General features: G+C 43.9%; 1 protein-coding gene across 1 annotated transcript in view; it reads left to right on the top strand.

The window, feature by feature from the left end:
* LOC138284720 (protein argonaute-3) overlaps positions 1–18,782 on the top strand; it is a 916,780-nt gene that overhangs the window by 855,001 nt on the left and 42,997 nt on the right. The window contains exon 18 of the mRNA XM_069223834.1: positions 14,022–14,221. Coding sequence (XP_069079935.1) covers positions 14,022–14,221 — 200 coding nt within the window. The remainder of the gene's footprint in view (positions 1–14,021; positions 14,222–18,782) is intronic.

Raw genomic sequence — 18,782 nt, forward strand, 5'->3', positions numbered from 1 at the left:
GAGATATGACCATAGGGCGAGGGTTATATCGTTGTAAAGGGGTGTTGTTTGCTAATAGGAAGATTGTTGTGAATCATCCACATACATATAAAATGAGGTTCCATACTTAGGCAATAATTTGCAAGAGTTAGTATATATATATATTAAACATAAATGGACAGAGTATGGAACTATGGAAGACACCACAGCTGCAACGTCTGGCATGAGCTTTCTGCGGTGTGAGGGCTATAATCTGTCTTCAGTGTTCTAAAATGCTGAAAGCCACTCCCACATAACTTTGCCTTGCATGCAGACGTTCAACATTCTAGATATCATTATGGCATGGTCCTTGGTGACAAACGCAGCTGATAAATCAACTAACACCAATGCCCCTGCTTCACCCTTATGCACTATTAGCAGAAGCTCACCCTCTGCAGAGAGAACAACAAGCTAGGCACTCCTACCTTTACGAAAGCTTCCCAGCAGTGTAAACATACAGTCCTCTCCATAAACTTCCCATTAAAGGGGAGCAAGGAAGTAGGGCGCTAGATTGCCAATATTTTCGGTTCCAAGTTTTGTTTTTTCAAGATAGCTTTTAGAAAGCCAATTTTCCAACTTTCTATTCTAGAGACACACTAAACAGACATGCAAATACATTTGGGTTTCCAGCAAAAGTTTTTTATCCAACTGTCAGGGCGTAAGTCTTCCGGTGAGCTTAAAGGCTCTTGGGTAACAAGCCGATGAGTGATTAGCAAAGTGGAGCAGAATAAGAAATTCAGTTTATAGTGCACTTAGGGCTAGGTACACATTCTGCTTCTATCTCTTGCTTGATTTTTTTGTGTTTTATTCTCGAGGAAAGTTGCCAGTTTATCACGAGATGGTTGTATGGTAGTTGTGCTTGCTTGATGTGATTGGATTTCCTCTGAAATTCTAAAAATTTCTTTAGACAGATTAGGGCATTTTATTATCTGCTTTAAAAAATATGCCCACCTAATCTCACCCTTATACATTTTCATTTGTCATTGAAGGGCCTGTTTAAGAGAGTGATCATGGCTGATGCACTCTGAGTTTATATTTAAATTTTCTGAGGAGGGAGTTTGTGTTCTAAGACCTCCTTTAACGATGCACTTAGGCTATCTAAGAGTTAGTGTGGGTTATATAGTACGCTTCCTACCTCATATGTTCTATGGTTTCGACCAACTCACTTGGCAACGGAGTTGAGAGAACATGACTTTCAGTGTCTACCTAACTGGTTTTGTTGTATTGTGTCATTGGAATTTTGTTTTTAAAATGGTGATTACAAACTATGTGATCTTTAATCAGTACACCATCTACTGATGAGAAAATTGGATGGAGCAGGTTTCCAGACTTGGGTATGCCCAGACGTGGGTCCGGTGCTTGCTATGCCACCAGATTCAAGCTAGCCTGGCTGATGAAGGGTGATACCCTGAAACCAGTACCAGGGTGCTTGTTTCCGGTTCAGGGAGGACTTGGCCTAGCAGTTCGGACTGGACTGTTCCCATGGGGAACAGGGTCAAGACTGATTTTCCAATGGCTGGGTCCAAATTGGAATGGCATGGCAAGCAAAAGAACTGATGTATTAAACCAAGATTTGTGACTTTGGGTAAATGTTTGATTTGCTCTGCATTCCGTCCATCATCTGTTGTTTTTGCATTTGTCCCCACAAGTGGGAAGGGTATGCCCAGACGTGGGCCCTTTGCTTATGTGCCACCATATTCCAGCTAGCCTGGCTGATGAAGGGTGATAACCTGAAAACGGTCCCAGGATGCTTGTTTCTGGTTCAGGGAGGGCCTGGCCTAGCAGTTTGGGCTGGACTGTTCCCATGGGGAACAGAGTCAAGACTGTTTTGCATATGGCTGGGCCCAAACTGGAATGGCATGGCAAGCAAACAAACTGATGGATTAAACGCAGATCTGTGACTTGGGGTGAATGTTTGATTTGCTCTGCATTCCATCCATCATCTGTTGTTTTTGCATTTGTCATGCCAAGTGGGCAGGGTATGCCCAGACGTGGGTCTCGTGCTTGCTATGCCACCAGATTCAAGCAAGCCTGGCTGATGAAGGGTGATACCCTGAAATCAGTCCCAGAATGCTTCTTTGTGGTTCAGGGAGGACCTGGCCTAGCAGTTCGGGCTGGACTGTTCCCATGGGCAACAGGGTCAAGACTGATTTGCATATGGCTGGGTCCAAACTGGCATGGCAAGCAAAAAAACGGATGGATTAAACCCAGATCGGTGGCTGGTGGTGAATGTTTGATTTGCTCTGTATTCTGTTCATCATCTGTTGTTTTTGCCAAGTATCCATCTCTCATACAAATACAGTGCTGCCATGAAATGAGGCAAGTTTCTCACACAATATGGCAGCCACATGCAGATCAAATATTATTTAACTACAGGAGTGCTGTCTGGAATAAACTTTGTGACCCCTCCCCCTTTGTGAATGGATGCAAAAATATTTTTTCCCAAGGACCACTGCCTGCTCTTCCTGGAAAACGGTTTGCATTTAAAAAACAAAAATTGCTTTATTTAAAAGCTGTCACAGACATGGTGGTCTGCTGTCCCCAGCAGGTCACCATCCCTGTAAGTGCAGCCATTCCCAATGGGATCGCAATTGCAACCTGCCTCATGAGTATTAATGAGGTAAGTCATTCACGACCTCACTGGGAATCACAAACAGTGTGAGTTACACTGTTGTGCATTTGGTTTTGCAGCTTGCAATTCGTGACGCACAAATGAGTTGCAAATTGCCAGTTGCAAAACTCAGGGTTGTACATCTGGCCCTAAAAGTGGTTTCAATTTGCGCACTAACTTTTAGCGAATCCAATGGTATTTTGAGAATCTACCTATGTAATAATAGGTCGGTTAACAAACCACCGAAAAGCAGTGGTTTGCAATTGAACCTACCTCATGGATATTAATGAGGTTGGTAGCAAATTGCAACCAACTACAATTCACTGCCATCACAGGAATGGTGGCCTGCTGGCGTCAGCAGACCACCATGTCTGTAATTGTGACCAAAATCCAGCTGCAAAGCATTAATATTTTACCAACACCCCACAGGAGTTGGCAACCCACTCCCAAACAGGAAGAGGTTTCCAGGCACCCAGTTCCCTTTGTGAATGGTCTAAAAAGCATATTTTAGGAGTAGGCAGTGGACCATAGGACCACTCTCTACTCCTAAAAAGGTGTTTAACAAACATTTCTCTCTTTTTTTAATGCAGCTGTTTTCCTTTAAGGGCACATTTGTTAAAAAAAGGATTCCTTTACTTTGCCCAATTACAGACCATTGACTCAACAGAGGTCAAACCAAAAAAATAACATCAAACTTTCCTTTAAATACATTTTGCACAACAAAAATCACAAACTAATCTCTCACCCTACGACCGCCACAGCCTACTTCTTGAGTGTATTTCTGTAAAACCTAGTCCACTCCCACGCTCCAGCTAAAACACACAAGTACAAGCTGAACCATTCAGCACCCTGGTACTCCAAGGACCTTTCTGACAACAAACATTACATCCAGAGACAGGAAAGAAAAATGAAAAAACAGAACCCCAATGGCCTCACACTGTCCTGAAGCTTTTCCTTGCAACACACTCATCACATCAGCCAAAGGTATGTACTATACCAAGCCCTTCATTGACGCTGCCACAAGAATTGGGATGCTTTTCAAGACAGGTACTGCATCAACCCTCCCTTTAATCCTCATTTGTCACTCTCCACAGACAAGCAAATTGAAACCATTCCTCTCATAATTCTCCAGTGATAGTGGAAAAAGCACTGCTGTGGTGATCTGGGAACTTTAATAATTACTGATTTAAAACTAAGTTCAAGTAAGGTGATCCAAACCTTCCCTCCTGGACTGAATTAAAACTGCCAAACAGTTTCTAACCTTACATGTTTATATATAGTACACTTGCAATTGACATCTGCTTTGCCTCCTGTAAGTATTTCCTCCTCCACATACAGTAGGGAGGATATACTTTTCATGGTTTGCCACTGGTGCTAGCCACACTCCCATTCATCTCTGGTGCTGGCCATTATTGGCCACCCATTCCACACCTTGCTCAGCACATTGCCTCCCACAATATCATCCACAGTGGTGTGACAGGAGTCATGCCACCCAGGGTGGTGCCTTCTCCATGTACTGCCCATTGTAACCTCTATCACCAGCAAAGCCAATTCAGTTGCTCAGCGGATACCCCAAAAGCCACGAAAGAATGCCCCATCTGAGTGGTAAGCTACAGTGGGATTTGAGGATATAGATAGGATTCAAGGATCTGCTGCAGGTTTCGAGGATCCCACTGTCTATGAAAGCTACTCCCAGGGCATGGTAAAATGGTTGGTTTTCCCTCTCTGTTGATGAGAAGAAACCTCTGCTTGGGCTCTGCTCTTCACCTGAGTTTTTGGCTCCCCAGCTAAAACAGTCTTTACGCCTGACATAGAGTTCATTTTCTGAGAAATGTTCTGCTTGTTGCGCATCTTAGAAAGTCTTCTGCACTGCCCCTTCGAAGAATTTCCTTGCAATAATGGAACTCTAACACCTCTTCCTCCACCGTATTCAGAGGCCTCAAGTTAGTGTTTTGCTACGGAGTGATGCATTTGTTTGGTTGTGAAAGTACTATTGGATCCTTGAACTGCCCCTTGCGCCCATGTGCTGAAACTCTTCCTCATCTTCTAGGTTGTACTGTAACAACTGCCCATTGGGCCAGAGTTGCTAACAATTAGTGAATGAACCTTTGTTTCTGTTTGGTGACTCAAGTTGTGGAGCTTTAATATTGGGTATAGGACATCATAATTAGATCAGTCTCACAACAGTTCCTTTAGCACTAGCAAGATAAAGGGTTGTGTGTCATTGATAATAAGTGTTTACTGTACTGCACCTGTTGTGAGAGTTATTATTGGGTATTTTTTCAGTGTCTATAGAATGTCACCACATATGTGAAATCCGTGTGAAATATTAAGCTGCATGCAATTAAAAGTGATGTATAACAATTGTGTTCTTTTCAGTGCAAAAATGTGGTCACTCGTGAGAGACTGCAGAGTACCCGAGAAAGCCTCCATTTATGGAGACAAGCAGTATGACTACAACCAGGCGATTGTGTACCATCTCTCATATACTCGTGCCCCCCATCCCTTTGAGTCAGTATCAAGCACAATGTTGGACAGGCCCAGTATTGTCAAGGGGGAAGGAGAATGGTGGGTTCTTCTGTACTGCAGCAGCATTTGGTTTTAAGGATCATTGGTAACTTGGGTCTGACAAAACTGGCTTTAGTTTAAATCAGAGCTCTTCAAATTAGGGAGGCACGGCTCCTGCGGTGGTTGAATTGATGTTTGACGGGCGGGGGTGCCAAGCACTGGACAAGAAAAGCTTTTCATGAGCACCTGGAGAGCACAAGTACCCATGCTAACAAACAGCATAGTGACTTTATCAGAAGAAAGGCGTGGAGGTTAGCTACTTTGTAATTGTCAATCAGTGACATTTGTCAGTCATGTCTAGCCCGGGAGTAGGTGTGAAGGGGGCTCCATATAATCCCACCACCTCAATTCTGATAAATGATCAAGCTGGTAACCCTTTTATGTGACAGGTCTTCCAACAACATATTGGGAATCATGTTGTTAACTGCATTTATAAAAGAAAGGGATAACTGAACGTAGAAGCAATGTTTGGATAGTTAAATATCTCAGAGCTGCCTTGTCACACATTTCAAGTGGAACATCTTCAGCCAGTCCTCGTATTTTGGCCAACAGAACGTTGCATTTCGGCACTTGCAGTTTCATATTCAACACTGTGAGGAGGGTCTCACAAATTCTACCTTGCAAAGCAAATTTTGTTAAAATGTATTTGGCGTCCTCTTAAGCCCCTTCCACGTTTTGGTTTGATTACAGTATTTTTTCAGTTACACATATAGAATGTATGCTAAAAAAAATGTAAGACATAAGATACTGTCGGGAAAATTCTTACGTGAAATGTTTGGCTTGCTTTGTTTTACTCTTCATACCTCTAGTGCGTGAAGTTGAAAAACACTACTGCAATTTAGCTCTATCTATGTTTGTTAACAACTGTGTGCGCTTAAGCCCCATAAACTTATTTAACTTGGCATGCTGTAGTTAGCATTTTATAGAATAATTGTGAGAACGTATTTGTTTTTTGGGGTGCCCGTTGAAATATTTTTACACAAGGGTGGTGCTGCAATAAAAATGTTGAAGACCACTGACCAAATAGCTTTTACTGGAACGTCAAGTGTTATGAGTGTTTTTTTCCTCATAAGGTTTACAGCACATGGACAAAGATTTCAGCATCCACAGTGTTTTTTAAAGGTTAACGCAGCTCGTTTTGGAGCAGGACACCACTTCATTTTGCAGATGTTGATTGTCAAGATTTCCGTAACAGGTCTTTTTATTGCTGACGCAAAGATTATCAGAATTAAGTCGCTTAAAATCAATATAATTATTAATAGGGTCAAATTATAAACAGCCATGGACATTGTAGTCTCATACAACTTTAAAACAAAAAAATTGAATAGTCTGAGAATGACTGTCAAACAACAATGAATGAAGTCAACATTATAAATATGTATAAATGAATAAGCCAGTGTTTAAAAATGAAAACAAATGCTAAATCTTACTCAGTGCTACAGCAATACAGCCAGCTCATCTGGTGAAAAAATGCTATTATGGGTCTTACGATACAACACAAATACAACTTTTGGCGGTGAGCCAAATTACATTCGTATCTGTTGTTCCATATGATCACAGCAAGGTCAGAGTCCCAAAAAATCGATGTGACTTTTCAACTCTGATGGTTTAATTTAGGGGATCGTCATCAGGCACGTGTCAATAACATTTATCTATAGCAGCACACAACGAATAAAGAGATGTCAATGCTGTGCTGTGAATTCAAGCTATATGACGAGGACGGCAGTGAAGAGTGCTTACCTAATCAATCTTTTCATAGGGCAGCAGAGTCTGCATGAGCAAAAGCGGTGGGGTGCAAAAGCCATCAGTATGCTAAAAGGACTATTGTTGTGCAAGAGAAGTGGCACGCAAGTGGCCACACGTTACAGCTGTACATGGAGAAAACATTTTTCATTGCCAGAGGACTTTGAAACTGAGGACTTCACAGTAGCATTGAGAACAACTTTTCAAACCCTAACCACTATGGGATTTCACTCAAGAGCCAGGAGCCCAGTCATATAAGAATGACTAAAGTGGAGGGAAGGTATGGAAGAATACGCTGTTTAATGTTTGCCCCATTTGCAATCACAGGTTTCTAAGGTCAGACTGGCAGTGGATATACAACATGTGTCTAAGGACCACAACAAAAATGTGTTTGGTGTGCAAGATCATTTGACACCAATAGGACAGAAGCTGAGCACCTTACTCAGTTATGCAGCACAAGGATTTTACCAAGACTCCATTTAGGCACAAATCTCGCTGAGGATGGCTTTGAGACTTCTTGATCTCTTGGCGTTGTGCATCCTCCTTATAAAGCAATGCCAGGAGGCACATGCTGGTCCTGCAATGGAATATAAAATCTGCAATGGAATATAAAATCTCAGTGGGCCCAACACCAACCCATTCCATCTCCAGCCAGGTCTCAAAGGAGATGTCCTAGGATCTGCAGTGGTGACTGACCGATCACAAATTGTTCTGCGCCAGGTTGATTACCCTTCCTCAACCAGAGCTGATAGGGTTTTTTGGGGAGGGGGATGTCACCTGGGTAAGGGGAAGATCAGAGGCTCGACATCAACCTTCTGGAGGTGCAGGCCTGTCATTTGGACCTGAAAACGTTCCTGCTGCCAAACAAGGGGATACTGCGCAGTTTCTCATGTGCAACACTACTGCATGTGGTATTGCAACAGTGGGGTCCTATGTCAGTAGGCTTTGCATCTCTGGAGGTGGCTGGAGCAGTTTAACATCTTTATAGCCATCAACCATCTGCCAGGGTCTCTGAATGATAAACCGGATGACCTGAGCAGATGATCCCTGACCGATCACAAATAGTGCCTGCACCCCACGGTGACACAAGATGTATTCGATTAGGGGGAGAGCCCTGGCGGAATCTCTTCGCCACTTTTGAGAACATGCAGAATAATTGGATTTGCACATTGGTGTTTCCATGAAAGCACTCATTAGGGGACATACTGTACCTGTAATGAACAAAGGAACTCCTATAAACTTTCCCACCGCTACATTTCTTGCACTGAGTTCTTTAAAAGGGCCCAAGCCATTCTAATTGCCCCCAGATTAGGGCAGAAGAATGTGGCACCCAGATCTCTTGTGCATGAGCATTTGTCCTTCATCAGGCAACCAATTCAGGATGACTTGTCTCAGTAACAGGGCAAGGTGGGAGCAATTGACTGTGTTGTTGAATTTCCTTTTCAGGTAGTGGATGTCATCTTTGCTGCCAGATACCCGTCTTCAAAATCTGTCCATGCTGATTGCTGGGACAAATTTGTAACATGGTGTGTTTCTAAGGAAACTGACTCCTCTAACAAATGAAGGTCGAAGAAATCCTTTTATTTGTTTGTCATTAGTCTAACAAGACCTTGCAATGTGCAGTGTAAAAGGTTATTTGTCAACTTAAAAAAAAAAATCTATTATTATTATTTTTTTGGTAACAATCACGAGTGAAGCCAGGGGCACAATATACATTGCATAAGCAATATTTGTCAGCCCTTTTAACCTTTCTGCTTTTGCCCATCCAACCATACTTGTTTGAGTTGTGATTCAGATTACAAAAGGTTTGACAAACATGTTCCTTCCCAAGCTGTTTGTAATGCTCCATTGTGACCTTAACTTGGTCTTAATATGGCTAATGTGTACACCCTTCAGGCCTATGCATAGTTGCTTGCTCCGTCTCTTGACACTGAATGCTGTCTTCATCATGCAATTACATCAGCTCACTGTGTGAGGGAACAGAAGGCACTTTTGGCCCAACCTCACTAAACCAACTTTTTCCCAGGCATATTGGTGCTTAGGACTCAGGTGGCCTTTTTGCCTAAGCTGGTGATTTCAGGTTGGGCAATCGTCACTCTGCCAGCGTTCTTTGGTCCCTTCACTTTTTGTAAGAGGAGGAAAAGCTTCATCATTTGTACCCCAACAGCCTTTGTGTAACATTATATTATATTGATCATATCTAGGCCCATCATGTGGACCATTAGTTCTTTGTGGGGCGAGGAAATGGAAGACTGTGTAGAAGAGGACCCTGTTGCAGAAGATATTTCTCTGCATCAAGATCTGCTATGCACTGGCCAAGAAAAAGCCTACTGAGGGTGTGCGAGCCCACTGGACCAGTGTGCCTGTCCTTGCTATTTGCCAGACTCCAGCTTTGGTGTCTAGGAAATATGGCTGCCCAGGTACTCTTTTCTGTCTCAGATGTCCATTCATCCACACGTAAACCCATTGTTGTGCCGAGATGTGCTCAAACAGCATTGAGGCCGGTTATAGCATCCTAATCTCAGATCAGTCATCTGGATGATTTATAATTTTAGGTAATAACATTTAGGTATTTGCAAATCCCGGAAGAATGAAGGCAAATTTTAAAAGAAGCTACAAAAACTACTACACAGGCATGTTATGAAGTTGAATGTAAACTCTTTGGGCCTAATTTAGATGTTGGCTGTATTACCGCCAAGCCGCGTCGGCAGCTGGTCCTAAAAGATCGTCACGTTGATGATCTCCCGTCTGCCGTATTTAGATGTTAGCGGTTGGGAAACAAACCACTTTGGCAGCAGTTTTCCATTGCTGGCCAATTGGACTCCGCAGCTGTCAGGCTGGCGGTGTACCACCAACCTGATTTAGATGCTCCCGCTGTACCGGCGGTGTGACAGCAGTGGTTTAGCGACGGAGGGGGGTGTCCCATTGCATATATGTGTTGATATAGGTGTGTTGCATACAAGTATGCGACAACCTATGTCAACACATATTCCAACCCCAAGAAAAAAAAACATAATTACATGTATGGTAAAGGTCAGGTTGCGTTTGCTGGTAAAGCATCACCCCTTCATGTACATGTCTCATGTACTGGTTACCTTTGTGTTTGACGACAACAGGGTCGGTCTCCTTCATGCTCAAGTGTCAGCAGCATTGGCAGGGGTCCTCAAGCCGTGTTCCTGTGGAAAAGGTAAAAGAAAATGGGTGAGTAGGAGGTTTTTCCAATCCTCAAGCCTTGGGTTGGAGGTATACCCGTCACAGTTGGCCTGGTGGGAAGGCAGATCGGAATCTGTTTGGCGGGAACGGTGGCAGCAGTCCTGTTGCCAGCCACTGTTTCCCATTACTCCGTTGACGCGGGATCCCAAGTCTGGTGAAGTGGGCAGGACTGTGGCGGTCTTTCATTGATGGTCCCGCCAACATCTAAATAGGGCAGGTGGGAAATCTGACGAAAAAGCAATGGCCTGAAGGTTACCGCTAACACCTAAATCAGACTCTGTTCTTTATTGTTCAAATCACAACCTACAACCCTTAGCAGTCACAGTTCAAAACTGTGTCTGCTACCTACTACAGCTACAAAAGAGAGGCCAGTTCACACTTCCATATGGCTGCACCTGACAGCAACAGCAGCATTCCTCCAGAAAAGACAATATCAATATATTTTCAATATATTTTCAAAGTTCCTGTTATTTAAGTCATTAAGAGTAATCCCTCCAAGGCTTCCCCCTGTCCTCTTGTGGGACCTTCCTATTGTCCTTTCTGTGCTTATAGGTGGGCCCTTTCTGTCTCATCATCCTTGTCCTCTACAGTTTCTCTCCTAGAAAGTAGTTTTTCTTGTGCTATACCCTTTTTCAGGAGAGGAAGTGAAACCTTTCTGTCTTAACTTTAAGACAGTGTTGTGCTAAGCAGCCTCGTTTTTTTTTTTTTTTTTTACCAAAAGGCCATCTTGCCATTCCATGATAATCAATCCATTGATTTACTTTTCTTCCTAAAATTAACTACAATCATTAGTAGGAAAATCACTACACACCTTAGACGTGCACAGAGCCATCATGTACTATGAGCACCAAACTTTCTCCATCATAAAAAACGTACAACTCTTTGCTGCGTTTACCCAACCACACACTGACAACCCCATCTCAAAGGCAAGACTTGTTAGGTTGGATTTTAGATGCATTCAAGTTTTTTTATGCTAAGGGTGAACCCACCCTACATAAATAAATAAATCCAGGACTTTTGAAGCACGGCAATTCACCCATGAGGGTCTCAAGTCACTGACTTGTAGTCAAAAAGAGATGAAGGCCCTCATTACAACCCTGGCGGACGGTGTTATGTTGGCGGTAGGACCGCAAACAGGCTGGCGGTAATTACCGCCACATTATGATATTGGTGGTTTGGCATATGCTAAACCACCAACGTACCACACTGCCCGGCACGGCGGTAACAACAACGCTCTCCAGCCCGGCGGACGTCACTAGTCCGCCTGCGGGATCATGACCCCGCATACTGCCATGGATTTCGTGGTTTTTGAACCGCCACGAAAACCATGGCGGTAGGCATTGTCAGTGCCAGGGAATTCGTTCCCTGGCACTGATAGGGGTCTCCCCCTCCCAAGAGTCCACCCCCAACACCCACGACCCCCCTACCACCCCAAAGGTGGTAGGGCCCCCTCCCCTGCCCCCGACCTCCATAGGCCCCCCCAAACATACCCCCTACTCACGCACGCACACACCACTCACACACATACATGCACACATACATATATGTTACATCCCCACTACACACATCACACCCCCGCAAACATACACGCACCCACACACCCCCTCTACACACTCACCCCCCCATTCACGCACACACCACACAACACCCCCCCACCCCCGTCGGATGATCACCTTACCTGCCTCGGTGGTCCTCTGGGTGGGGACGGGTTCTATGGGGGCTGCACCGCTGCCAGCACCCCGTCACCATAACACCGCCACGCCGAATACTGAAATGTAATTCGGTGGGCGGTGTTCGGATGACGTGGCAGTGACGGGGGAGCAACCTCCACTACACCTCCGACCGCCAGTATGGCTGCTGGCGGCTCTCCAACCAAAAAATGGAGGAGGGTTGCCACCAGTCAGAAAATGGTTGGCGGAAGACCACCAACACTGGCGGTCTTCGGGCTGGCGGGACCTCGGCGGTCTTCAATGAAGACCGCCGAGGTCATAATGAGGGCCTAAGTAATTTGCCCAGAATCACAGGATGTTGAGCTGGCGCCGAGACTTGAACCTGGTTCTCCTAGTTCCAAAGTTGGCAGCTCAGGTCGTTACACCACATCGTCTCTACATTATATGCCAAGAGCATATTGCACTTGAAACAAAGGAACACAGTCGTGTTCACGAGTAATATACCACTAGAAGGCTTAAGCTTGCTGCTTGGTTATCTGTCCAGACATTTATCAAACACTACTGTGTGAACAGCCATGTTAGAGACGATGAAAGGTTTGGGCAGACCAAATCTTGTTCTGCATTTTCTTGGGAGCCTTAATTACTGCTTTTAATCTTTGTACATCATTTGATGTACAGCAGCCCATACTGGAAATGGAAAACATTACTGACCTGAAACAGCTGATTTACTTCTTGTATTGCTGTAGATTCACACCCACTCTACCCTCTTCTCAGGATGCGAGCACACAAATATCTGTCACTCATACTATGTTTTCGCTTATCACTAAAAACATGCTGCTCTTTTCCCAATACAGAAACCTTGTAATGCTTTACCACTCCACACATGCATATACACTTGGGCCCGTATTTATACTCCGTTTGCGCCGAATTTGTGTCGTTTTTTTCGACGCAAATTCGGCGCAAAACTAACGCCATATTTATACTTTGGCGTTAGACGCGTCTAGCGCCAAAGTATGAAGAAAGAGCGTCATTTTTTTGCGTGAACGCCTTCCTTGCGTTAATGAGATGCAAGGAAGGCGTTCCCGTCTAAAAAAATGACGGCGACGCAAATGCGTCGTATTTATACTCCCGGGCAAAAATCACGCCCGGGAGGTGGCGGGTCAAAAAAACCCGCATTTGCGCCTGAATTTAACGCCTGGGTCAGGGTAGGCGTTAAGGGATCTGTGGGCTCAGAATGAGCCCACAGGTGCCCTCCCCTGCCCCCAGGGACATCCCCTGCCACCCCTGCCCACCCCAGGAGGACACCCAAGGATGGAGGGACCCATCCCAGTGAAGTACAGGTAAGTTCAGGTAAGTATAATTTTTTTTATTTTTTTATTTTGTTTGTGGCATAGGGGGGCCTTATTTGTGCCCCCCTACATGCCACTATGCCCAATGACCATGCCCAGGGGACACAAGTCCCCTGGGCATGGCCATTGGGCAAGGGGGCATGACTCCTGTCTTTACTAAGACAGGAGTCATGAAATGGCGTCTGGGCGTCGAAAAAATGTCGCAAATCGGGTTAAGACGATTTTTTAGCGTCAACCTGACTTGCGCCATTTTAAGACGCCCTAACGTTATTTTTTCCCAACGCCGGCGCTGCCTGGTCTACGTGGTTTTTTTCCACGCACACCAGGCAGCGCCGGTCTGATTGCGCCGTCTAACGCCATTCCATAAATACGGCGCCCGCATGGCGCTTCAGAATGGCGTTAGACGGCGCAAAATTTTTTGACGCTAAACTGCGTTAGCGCAGTTTAGCGTCAAAAAGTATAAATATGGGCCTTGGTGTTGGGAGAAAATAATTTGAGTTGGAGTCTGTGTCATTGTGGACCTCAGGGGATGTATCATGAGTCACATCGAAACCGAAACCCCTTCTTTGAAGAAAAAAACTTCTAACATTCCAAGCTCAACACTACATGGCAGCAGGTGACTCTACAACACCACAACTTGGAAAAATATCACAAATTAATATATATTTTCTCTTATTATGGCCTTTATTTGTGAGTGGCACTAGTACAGCCTTTAGCCACAAGAGCGATAGCACTAATGTATTGACAGCGGTATTGAATACCTTTGTTAGTTTAGAGCCCAAATTATTTGATTGAATTCACAAACTCCTGGTGGCATATTAAAGTGACTTGCCTTTGCATTCCTACTAGGGTACAAGCCGTCCTTCACACTATCATGTTTTGTGGGATGATAACTGTTTTACTGCGGATGAGCTTCAACTCTTGACATACCAGCTTTGTCACACTTATGTACGCTGCACTCGCTCTGTCTCCATCCCTGCACCAGCCTACTATGCTCATCTTGTTGCATTCCGAGCAAGGTATCATCTTGTGGACAAAGAACATGACAGGTAAGAAGATACAATTGAAATGCAGCACTGAACTATTTTTTCCTATAGTCCCTTCTACTGTGAAAAATATGGCGGTTGGCAATATTTGACTGATTCCATCATATTGTTTTGCTTTCATTGATTGTTTTTTCATTCAGTTTCATGGTTTTCAATTTAAATGGAAAAGTTCTTCACCAAGGGAACTTCATTATTGTTCATAACCATTGAGTTGTCCTGCCCACATGCGATATGGGTGAGTGTTTAGGTATTTAATAGTGATACACTTTACAGGGAACTGGTGTTACAGGTAAGTACATTTTTCTTCTCCAGCACTTGATGTTTTATGGACTCACTTGCTTGAATCATTCCCAGTCGTCAAACTGAAAGTACAACAGTTTAAAGTAACTTTAAACACCATGCCCACAGAGGCCACACTACCTCAAATTCTACTGCTTGTGTTCTGTGAATTGTGTCCCTTTGCGCTTTACCCAATTATCTTCAGATAATTGGCTGGTTACATTTCTACTGTGGAGCTCTTGAATTTCTGTCCTTCTGGGCTAGTTATCTCTGGAGTGTGGACAAGCCACATCATCCATGTCAGAGTCTTGTAAAAAGGCTTCTTTAGCCCTTGATGGTGGAATGCCGATGCTTCATTCTAAAGATCTTTGTAAGCACTGCATTTACTATTTACACCAATCTTGGGGCCAAATGACTTACAAATTTGCAGAAAGTTTACATCAAAGAAAGACTAGAAAGATCACATTTTGCTTTGGATGTAGAAGTGCCAGCCAAAGGATATCCCATTGGGAGTGATTCTGATAAGACTGCTCATCATATGCCAAAAGTGCTCTAAAAAGAGGGACTTCAGAGCAAAAATCTCATAGCTACTTTGATGGAAGAGATCCCATTGACATCCAAGAATCCCCCTCAAAATGCTCAGAAAAATGCTGAGAAGAAAAGTGCCTAAGGTCACAGTCTACCCCTTGACGTAGTCGGCGTGACTGAAATGTTACTGCTTCCAACATCTAAGCCACCAGTACATTTTAGGATGTCAGCACATCCCTTAGTTTCATATGTGAGTCTCTCACCTTCGTTGGTGACAATGGAAAAAAGTACACCAGTTCAGTCTACGTTATTGCCAACAATTTCTCACACGTCCATGGGTCTTCAGCCTGTACACTTCAGCTAAGACATTGACAATCTCCTTATCGATTCTATCACTTCCAATAGGAACTCCATTGATGACAGCATTGTTGATGACATCCTTCATATAACCTCAGAGGTTTCATTAATTTCAGAAAAAAGATATTGTCAGAGTCCTAAATAATAACAACAATTCATCAAGCAAAGGTATTGTCATAGTCACTACCTAAGCTTCGGGACACTGAGGCAGGAGTTGAGGCCTGATCCAGTTGTAGGTACAATACCAATAACAGGATGAAGAACCACATACTATGTTCGTGGATGCTGAAGAGCAAGGTGGCAATAAGATTATCCCCCCCTTGTCAACATTAACCATACCATGAATTTCCAGACAGTGGAAGTGGCCTTATGATCCTCACTGTGATATTCACCATGATAAGTATTATGAAGAAGAGAATGCCATGTACAACCCATGGTACAGATCCTGACAATCGTGGTCAAGGAACATTGCAAATGATGGTGAACTATCATTTGAAGTTCCATTCCCCAAAAGGTCACAGGCCTAAATGCCACTTGTTCTATCCTTGCCCCTACCATCAAAACAATCACCTCTGATGCAAACACAGTTGGTTCAGTCACTATTGCCAACAAAACCACATCTACCACAATCATAGATGGCAAAGCTGCAACAGCAACTGCATCATCATCCTTGTCAACCTCTGATGTCTGTGAGAACTGTCCTTTTTTTAGATGAAGGTGATACAACGCACGATGTACAGGAAGAATGTGAGGTCAAAGAGGATATCCCATGTGAATTGTCACTGAAAACTATATTGTGCCAGCCACTGCCTCTTCTCCTCACCACTCCCTGATTCACAACTAAATTACATTAGGGGGGTTCTTCTTCCTAACAAAGAAAGCATTGAAGTGACTTGATCTTCCTGTCTCCAGCAGGGAGATGGGTTGCTTTCTATGCAACATTATAGATTCACCACAAAAAACTTAACAGAGCCATTTCTGTTGTGGATCCCATATGGAAAGGCTTCTGGAAAGTCGTGAAGGCACAGGCATCAGCAATGGTAACTACAGTGGTACTTGCCTTGACAAAGTTCTGGTTAGCACATCTGCATACTTCATTGGACACCTTTAAGCACATCAGGTAATCAAGCACATCAAGTAATCAAGTAAGCAACATAAAGAAGATCTCAGAAACCTACCCTCTCATGCTCTGCACCTGTGGCAAGGGAGAGGAAATGTCTGGGTAATAATGGAAAGAGAGTGTCCTTTATGGCTCTGATGTTAGCAAAGGGAGCCAACTCAATAGAGATTGCTAAACAGTACAGTAGACAAATGTGGTCTGGAATTGCACTGTTACGGGACCTCTTTATTAGAGGACATTCTAATGGAGGCTTAAAGGATTCTGTGGGAGAGAGAGAGGGCTCCTCAGCCAAAACTCATTCTTCCATGGTTGTTGCCACAGTAGGTTTTAGGCAACTGGCAGGAACAGCAGTACTGCACAAACAAGCCTGACTGCTATTTACATGATTTATACCAAAGGTTCAGAGCAGAATCCTGGACATGCCACTTGATGGAGATTCCATATTTGACAGGCATGTCAACAAGCCTTTCCAGAATATTTAAACATACATGGACATAGTAAGGTTGCTGGCTTTGCTTCAAAGCTTTTATTTTACAGGGTTCCAGAGGTAGAGAACAACTCTCTTATCAAGCAAGATATTAAGCATGCCACTATCAGCCCTAACAGGCACAGCAGCAACTCTATGGCCAGTACTATTCTCAGCAGCATTACATAGCTCCAACTGCATTGGCCTTTCCAAAACAAAGAACACACCAAAAAGGTGATAAGTAGTCCACATGACAGGAAGCTGGCAGAGAACACTGATGCCCTGTCACCATTGGCTATGCCCCATCTCTCCCAACACAGGGCCCTTGGGGAGGTGAGAAACTATTTCTTTCTTCCACAAATGGCTTTCCATCACTACAAATCAGTGGATCCTCGATCTGCTGCAGATTGTATGAAATGCACTACAAATTCACTCAGAGACCCCCAACAACTCATTCTGTTGGAGGACACATCAACATCTATGCCTAGTGCAAGCTGAGTTCAGTACCATGGTAAGCAAAGATGCCATTGCACCTGTTTCCACATCCCAGTAAGGCAGAGGTTCCTAGTCAAGGTGCTTCCTAAACACTCCCTCTAAGATATTGTTCACATTGGAATGGGCTTCCGGAAGCTATGACTAAGCCTAATGGCTGGGACCTGGCATTAGGTGTTAGGAGCTTAAAAGTGATTTCCTTTGCCTTGATCAATACTCTGTGTTAAAGCGCAGTCCTGAAATCTGCGAAGTAATTACGGTCCAGAATTTAGATTGTCTCTTCATCACTAAGTCCTGGCCAAGAGATGATTCTGGCCCGATCTTGTTGCTGCAGTCCCTTCAGGTTACAATATTGCTAGGCTGGACAGCTCTCTGCATAGACGGGGAGGGCTAACTATGATTTTTAAAGAGCATTTTAATTGTATTCTAGAACCAGTTGGTTCGGCACAATCCAGTATTTTTGAGATGGCCTATTTTAGAGTTACAGTTAACCCTAACTCCATGTTTGCGGGCTTTTAGTGTATCGCCCTCTGGGCCCTTGTCCAAAACTCCTTGAGATATTGAGCTCAATACTGGAACCCTACATCGCTTGCCCTAATTTTTCTTTTCTGGGGTATTTACATTTTTATTTGGAGGACACTGCTTGTGTGGATTCTATTAGGCTTCTGGATTTTATGGAGAACTTTGGGTTCCCACAAGTGGTAAGATCTCCTGCCCATAGTGCTGGACACACTAGATGGGACCTGTGTCAATCATGGATCCATAGTGCCAGGACGTTCTCTTCCCTTCTGCTGGATGGATCTCAGTCCGATACTTTTTTCTCAGAATTATGGCTGCCAGCCGCAGAGGACTATTACCAAGACTAGGAGATGGAATAAACTCGCCGTTGAGGATCTTGATGGTGCATTGAGCAAATCCGTAGACAGGTATGATTTTTCCTTAGACTATACTGCAGAGGATTTTCATAAGTGGATGGAGAACACTATGGATGAACTTTCACCGCTTACCCATAAGACAGTGACCTGATCAAGAATTTTCACTCCTTGGTTTTCAGAATCACTTAAAGAACACAGATGCATATGCATGTGGCAGGAACGGAAGTGGCAGCTCTCCTCTTCCTTTGAAGATACAGAGAAGCATAAAGAACTGATGCTCAGTAACAAATATGTTATTAGACTAGCAAAGTTCTCTTACTTCACTATTAAAATCAGGTCGGCTACTAATGGCCCCTAAGAACTTGTGAAAGTGATAAAAAAAATCTCTCTGTTCACCCTGTCCAACAAGCCACTGAAAGCTATGAGAATTTTTGTAATAAGGTGGCA

This window comes from Pleurodeles waltl, chromosome 3_1 (assembly GCF_031143425.1).
Source record: "Pleurodeles waltl isolate 20211129_DDA chromosome 3_1, aPleWal1.hap1.20221129, whole genome shotgun sequence".
In the NCBI taxonomy this organism is placed as follows: domain Eukaryota; kingdom Metazoa; phylum Chordata; class Amphibia; order Caudata; family Salamandridae; genus Pleurodeles; species Pleurodeles waltl.